At 39.2% G+C, this 7,632-nt stretch overlaps 1 protein-coding gene across 2 annotated transcripts in view; it reads right to left on the bottom strand.

Annotated features, from left to right (window-relative positions):
* The window catches only part of ZHX1 (zinc fingers and homeoboxes 1), a 7,073-nt gene extending 1,898 nt beyond the window's left edge, over positions 1-5,175 (bottom strand). Inside the window, exons 1-2 of one of the 2 annotated variants that reach the window (XR_013335212.1) lie at positions 2,551-5,175; positions 2,079-2,146 (exon numbers count right to left, since the gene is read on the bottom strand). Coding sequence is in view for 1 of the 2 variants with exons in the window: in XM_077764438.1 (XP_077620564.1) it covers positions 2,554-5,175 (2,622 nt within the window). In the remaining variant the exon portion in view is untranslated. The remainder of the gene's footprint in view (positions 1-2,078; positions 2,147-2,550) is intronic. The other variant, XM_077764438.1, reaches the window with a different exon arrangement.
* Positions 5,176-7,632: the final 2,457 nt, after the last annotated feature.

Below are 7,632 nucleotides of genomic sequence, written 5' to 3'. Positions count from 1 at the left end.
TCTGCATACAGACATTTTCACCTATATGTAATAATTTATTAAAAAATTATTAGTAGGATGTATATATTTCATTGTCAGTATTCGTTGTTGTTTTTTTAAATTAATTAACATATATTTTGAGAGAGAGAGCACACAAGCAGGGGAGGGGCAGAGAGAGAGAGGATCCCAAGCAGGCTCATGCTCAGCATAGAGCCTGACATGGGGCTTGAACTCACAACAGTGAGATCAAGACCTGAGCCGAAATCAAGAGTCAGACATTTAAGTGACTGAGCCACTCAGGTGCCCCTTTGTTGTCAGTATTTGTAATAAACAGACTGAAATCTAAAGGCTCTTGTATTGTTTTCTGTTTATATACAAGGCTAGCTTGTGCAAAAGATATAAATGTATCTCACCTTTTGCAATAACTATTTTGGAAAAGTTTTGGTTACTTATTTTTGGTAAACTGAACCATTCTTAAATGAAGAAATAGCTATTTAGAGGAAACTTATGGTGAATCCTTTTATAAGATGAAAAAGTATTTTGTTAAGCCAACAACAACTTATTAGGGTGTTTTATAATTTAAGACTTTTTGAATATTTTAAAAGGCATGCTTGAATATGTACCATGAAAGTGCCTGTTTATTACATGTAACTTTTTGAGAATGGTAGCTTCCTATGTATTTTCTGACCACAGTATCCATGAGAGTATCAATACAGAACATGAGAATTATCCACACTAACTTAAAGTCAAACCAAACTCTACAAAAACGTTCCCATTATTTTCGGGAGACCAGAGCTCCCTGCAGAACACTGCTCAGGCCACCACAACTGCAATGACAATTCACTACAGCAACACATTTGTTGCTTTCATCTTCGCCAAGTGAGAATTCTTGTGTTTAGCAGTAAAAAAAAAAAAAAAAAAAAGCCTGTTAAAAATATTTTATGCATCTGGGTCAGAAGGAAAGCGTGTCCTGAAAATTTCTGACATTAGGAAATGGAGGCAGCATTCCAGGTAAAACCTGCACAAAACTGTTCAACTGCTTGTGACGTACATCCATGCTCTACAACCTGGAGTGATGGTCTATTCTAAGACAGGTGCGTTAAAAAATAAAATAAAATAAAATAAAATAGGTGCATTTTTAGTTTCATCTGTTTTTCTGCCTGGAAAAAAAAAAAAAAAAGAAAGAAAACCTGGAGAGGACTGCTAAGCAATAATAAAAGTGCCTGGTACATATTAAGCCCTCTATAAATAATTGCTTAGCAAAATAAATAAAACCAATGAGGCAGACATGGGGAAAGTAAGGAAACAGCTCACAGAGTAACAGAGCATAAAAGTAGAGGATGGGGTAGGGATGCAAAAAGCTAAGGAAGGAAGTAAATATGTTCATACGATAATGAGACCGATGCCTTGTTTCCTACATTACTGTTTGAGAACAGTGCAGTAATTTCTGATAATAAGATGCTTTGGGACTAGTGGATAGACATATGCAAACATTTCGTGACAAGTGCATTGTTCTCAAAAAAAGTATACGTTTTCTCCTGGAACACTCTACAGCAGAGAGTAGGAAAGAATACTTAATATCCAGAAGTATTAAGCATTGAAATCCTAACTCCTAATCTGGTATCTGATTTGCAACTACATTGCAATTTTAATTAACTCAATCTATGAACGAATTAAAATTTAAGGAACATGCCAAAGCTTTCAGATTTAAAGCATATTTACTTGCACTTTTATAACAAGAGATACATTTTTAACCAAATACAGTGTTTCTGCTGGTAGCAGGTTTGTTTTATATCAAAGAGTGAAAAGATACTTTAGGCAACTGAGTTAATTTAATATCAAATCTGTTATTTACCTTTTGATCTCTAAGACAGAAATAATTTATATCACAGTTTTCAAAAACAGATGCCATCTGAGCCAACGTGAATTTACATAGAGCCTAAAACAGACCTTTGGCTTTCAAGAGAAAAATTACTGAATAATTTTAACACATAAAGCATCTTAAACTCAAGTTAAAAATCTAATAGTTTGGGGATGATACAATGAATAAAAAAAGATACCCATTTTCACCTAGTTTCCTAAAACTGAGCAATCCTCACCCCTGTGGTAAGTCTTTCCTTCGGTATACTTTTCCCCTTCTTTTTAGTTTTCGTTTTTGAATTCTTTCCTTAAATAGGCAAAAAATGAAGCTTTAGTGAAGGAGGGTTGCAAGCAATACATTTTAGTTATCTTTAGTTTTTGTGAGTCCACCCCACCCCCCGCCCCATCTCCCTTCTCTAAGAATGGGCAACTTTCCCTTAAAACAAAGTAAAAAAAAAACATCTGACATAAAAACTAAATCTTTTAAGCAGCATTAAACTCTACATAATAAACCTAACAATCATAATAATCAGAGTATACATGATAATCATGTATCTCTTGGCTACAGTCATGGCCCCTGGTCCTCTTATTACGTAAAAGAAAAACCATTTTAGGAAAAAAAAAAACTATCAAAAGTGAACACTGTCAGGTACAAGGTAACTATTCTAAAGGTATGTGGTTGAGGAATGTACACTCAGATTAAAAACTTACATCTCAGTCATCGGACTTCGAAAGCTTCCGCTTCACATGTCGTGGGGGTTCCCAAGTGTCACTATCATCGGTTTCTTCTTCGTCCTCTTCCTGATCATCAATGACTTCATCTTCCTCCTCATTTTCCTCAAATAATTCTATACCTAACTCTGATCTTCTCTGCCTTTCTGCAAACCACTCTCTGACCTGCTCATAGCCCATGTGTGATTTGTTAACAAGTTCGTCAAGGTCTTGCTCATTAAGAAATTTGTGCTTCAGGTAATAATCCTTAAGTATGGCAGTTCCAGTTTTAAATTTTATGAGTGATGGCCCCCTGTCCCAGTTGTTCATTCTCTTGCTCCCTCTCGGCCGCCCACGCGGCCTTCCTCTTCCCCTTCCTTTGGGTCTCCCTCTCCCCCTTTTCCTGAGGGAAGACAGGCCATTCATACTACTCGAATTGGCGCTCTGATAGTAGTAGTACCATTTTAAGTTTCCATTTTTCCAAGCATAACGGGTGTCCCCAAACCAACTAACTATGTCTGTTCTCGCAAGCCCGCTTTCTTCTGCCAGCTTGTCATACTCCTCCGGCGACGGCCACTGCGTTCGGACAAATGCACTTTTAAGCATGTGCAGCTGCTCGGGTGTTTTTTTACATACCTTGCCTGTACTCCCTGGCTTAGACGCACCAGATTCATCTCTGGGAGAAGTTTCTCCAGCTTCTTCTTTGGAACTACCTGCATTACTCTCCTCTATTTCCATTTTCTCTTCCTTTAAAGCTTTTGATTTCTTCTTCTCTGTAAACCAAGCATCAATTTCCCTTCTGGTAAGTTTGGTTTGCGCTCTTAACCTATTTAATTCTTCATCCGTAAGTGCGGAGCTGTTGAGAAAACTTGCCTGAAGGGCGCGAAGCTGCTCTGCAGTCTTCTCTTTAAACTTCTGGGGGGTAAAGTCAGGAAAAGGGTTCCAGGACTGTTTAGGCTGTGAAGTAACAACGGTTGGGGATTCCGCGGTTTCGTCACTGGAGTCTATAACGATAGTGGTGGAGGAATCATTGTTGAGATGCAAGCACTGATTACTCTTCGAATTTCTCTGGTTGTACCTTGTGTCGCTAAACCATTTTTTAATCTCTCCTTTAGTCAGGCCTGTGATTTTCATAAGTCTGATAATTTCTGAATCGTGGGGAAACTGATTTTTAAGGTAGCTAACTTTTAGTTCTGCCAGTTGCTCTTTTGTCTTTTTTGCCCGGATGCCAAATGAATCAGGGTTCGCCACGGCGGTTTCGTGTTTGACCAGCTGCGGCGGGGGTGCGGCTGCTGCTGCTGGCTTTGTCTCTGCCGCGGGCTGCGCAGCGGGTGCCTGACTCTTCTGCACGTTTGTTTGATTTGGAACCCCCGCCACTGTCAAGGCTATAGGTGCTGTCACCGGCAGGGTGTTTGCTCCAGCTACTTGTGTAAGGACCAGACCTGGCTGACCAACTATTTGGCATGTCTGTAAAATGGATGGTAAACCATTACTCCCTGTGGAGATGTGTGTAGGAATAACAGTTATGGTCTGAGGTACGGTGTGTACTGTTCCATTGAATTGTTTTCTTCTTGCCTCCTCTACTTCCTCTGGAGTCCAGCTAACACCATGTTTGAGGCGTTGGGCTGAAAACCATATCTTGATCTGTTCCTCTGTGTATTTCGCTTGGGCAGAAAGAACAGTAATTTCTGACATGGTTGGGTAAGGGAATTTGTTGTAGGTGTTAAGCAAAAGGGGGTTGTTATCCAATGCAGCATTGTAGGTAGGAATGCTATTAACAGGGATTAAGACTTTGGGAATCAAACTGGAATTCTGCTGAGCTGAGACGGCGGTTATCACCTGTGCTAACCCAGGAAGAACTGCTGCTGGGGTCACGACCGTGCTGGCGGCACCTGGATGTATTCTGTTCACAACGGAAGTGCTTGTGTTAGATTCAGAAGCTGAAGAATTTGCATTTTCCACAGTTTCTTCACGATCTGGTTTGATTTCATTCTCTTTGTCTTCAGGAACGTCCTCCACTGAGTTATGGTGAACTGTAATCCGTTTGTTCTCCACTTTATTCTTCATCATTTTCATAATTGGAGTTTTACTGATAGATATTCCTGAAGAAGAAACTTCTGTAGGTTCCGCTTGCTCTGAGTTCTCCTCTTTAACAAAACTCCCATCAAAGGTCAGATCATTTATTGTCTGTTCAAAGATTGTCTGGTTATTTCGTTTCACCATAGTCAACTTAAAATTCTCCTCTCCTGGATGATATTTCAGATTATGCTCAGAAAGTGCATCATACCTTTTGGTAAGAAAATTGCATTCGACACAAACGTAGGATGAGTTTAGCACTACGTTGGGATGTTCTGAATCCACATGAAAAGTAAACATATTTAGATCTGGGGTTTGAAAAGTACAATATTTACATTCATAGCCACCTTCAACTTTTTTATTTTGCTGATTGTCAGAATCCACAGATTCATGAACTTCTTCATCACTTGAGATACTCTCTGCCCTTGTGTTGTCTACAGGTGTAAGCACAGGAGGACCTTCATCCACATCTGAGAGCAACTCAAGATCTGGATCTTGCTCACTGGCCAGGACCATGCAGGGTGTTGTGGATTTTCGTCTGCTTGCCATTCTGATGTTATGAGGAAAATCTCAGGGGTGATTAAAAAGCATTGAGGCTTAAAACTGTTCAGTATTCTTCATTTGAAAACAATGGCTTTTGGTTCTTCAAGTCCATTTTTGTGTTCAACCAGTTTCATTAGCAGCTTTTTCATGGTGCAATCAAGTAAAGAGCTTATTGTTGGCAGATAAAATACTGTTGAACTGCTGAACTTTTTGAAGCACAACTCCAATCACCTACATTAAAATAAATTTTAAAATGTTTTTAAATGTATAATCATGATGTTTTAAACAAATTACAGTTATATTTCATTTACATGAAGTTGTTGGATAGCTCAGTTATAAAGATCTAGAATAAGACCAGAACCGGGAAAAAAGTCCTCTAAGGAGGATGTCTCCAAGCCAACTTCCTGAAGGTCACATACTATCCTCATGGTCAGCCCCCAGGCTTGTTTACTTGGATTTTTCAGCCAGCTCTATAATAAAAGGGAAGTGGGAAAGGACTCTGCTTCGGTAAGCACACTATTATCAATGTGAAATGATAATCTGTTAATAAAGGAGGAACTTTAAAACTATAAAAAGCAGTCACAGGTATTCAGAGACTCCGGCCGTTAAGTGTATACAAAATACAATCCATCAGTTATGCTTTCTTCCTCCCACTGGTTTGTTTTATCATTCCAGTAGCATGGCCAAGTATGGACAGAAGCAGCAACGATAGATATGAATGATCAAAGTTTCAGAACCATTATTCTTAATCATTCTTCACAATGCTACCAGAATTTATAAAACATCTCATCATATCAGTCTCCTGACTTAAAGTTTCCCCAATGCCAAAAGAATGAAGTCCGAAGTCCTTACGCCACATGTAGTTCTCATCACAACCTGGCCTCAACCTCAATTTTCTGCCATCTCTCTCCTGAGTCCTATTTCCTTATGCTTTGGGCACATAGACACAACTGCTGTTCCAGGGACACACAATGAAGGCTGTTCCTTAGGCCAGGACTCTTGTTTGTGCATGTGGTGTGATGATCTTGTCTTCTAGATCACCTCCTACCTTTAACCTGGCCCGAACTCATCCTCAGTTTATCTTCCAGTCTAGCACTTACTGTGTTGTGGCAGAGGAGTGTTACATTTCTGTCCCTCAACCTATCCATACTCCTGCTCTCCTTATTATAGGTTTGTGTCTCATTCTCCCAAGGACCTTTATATCTTCAATCTAATGCTCTCCTAGCTTAACTGTCTCATTCATTTCTGTATCCTCTTTGCATACAAGACGCCTAGAAGTAGGAACTCACTAAATGTTTATTAACTTGAACTAGAACAAATAGGAAAACAGTCCTAAGAAACTCAAATGCCCTGAGAGCATCACCACAGAGAAGAGTAGCTGAAATTTACAAGAATGACCGTGACTCATCAAGAAAAAGTGATTTATGTTCATACAAATACATTTTAATAATTTTGTACCCAAATATTTAAAATAAATTTTTAATGTTTGTTTTTGAGAGAGAGAGAGAGAGAGAGAGACTGTGTGTGTGTGTGTGTGTGTGTGTGTGTGTGCATGGGAGGGGCAGAGAGAAGGAGACAGAGGATCTGAAGGGAGCTCTGTGCTGACAGCACAGAGCCTGATGCAGGGCTCAAACTCATGAACTGTGAGATCATGACCTGAGTCGAAGCAGGACGCTTAACTGACTGAGCCACCTAGGTGCCCCTAAAATAAAATTTTAATGCTACCTCAAAGAAAGGTGGCGTACTTCTGAAGTCTAAACCAAATGAAAATGGAAATGAGGTAAGTGGTCTCATTTACTCTCTACCTCAAATTAGAATTACTTTCATTCACTAGTATAATCCTTTTCCTAGCTGAACTGAGGAGGAAAAGTTTACTTCAAAGATTATAAAGCAAAACTGGTCTGTATGAGGAGATATACTGACTCAGTAAAAGGAGAAAACTTTGTAGGAAACTGAACTGTCTAAAGAGAGAATGCACTGCCTCTGAAGGCGGCAAGATCCTCTTCACTGGGGTTACTCAAGTACATACTACATATCCATTTGATGGATCCAAGCAATGGATGGAAAGTTGGCCTAAATATTCCTCATTCCCTGATTTCCCATATTATAAAATAAAAAGCAGGGCACCTGGGTGGCTCAGTCAGTTGAGCATCTGACTTTTGATTTCAGCTCAGGTCATATCACAGCCGTGAGATCAAGCCCCATGTGGGGCTTGTACTGAGTGTGGAGCCTGCTTAATTTTTTTTTCCTCTCTCTCTCTCTCTGTCCCTCTCCTCTCCTCTCTCTAAAATAAAAAAAAAAATAAATGAAGCATCAGCTTAGTAAAAATAGTATCCTATTCTCAAAGAATCCCTATTCTCAAAGGTGCCTTTTTAAAAATTTTTATTTTTACTCTGGAATATACCTTTGATTTCTAAGGGGATATAAAGAAATCACTGATATTTAAAACAATTTCTTAACTGA

This window comes from Crocuta crocuta, unplaced genomic scaffold, assembly GCF_008692635.1.
Source record: "Crocuta crocuta isolate KB4526 unplaced genomic scaffold, BGI_CrCroc_1.0 scaffold260, whole genome shotgun sequence".
NCBI classification, from domain to species: Eukaryota; Metazoa; Chordata; class Mammalia; order Carnivora; family Hyaenidae; genus Crocuta; species Crocuta crocuta.
This window is presented reverse-complemented; position numbering and strand designations above follow the sequence as displayed.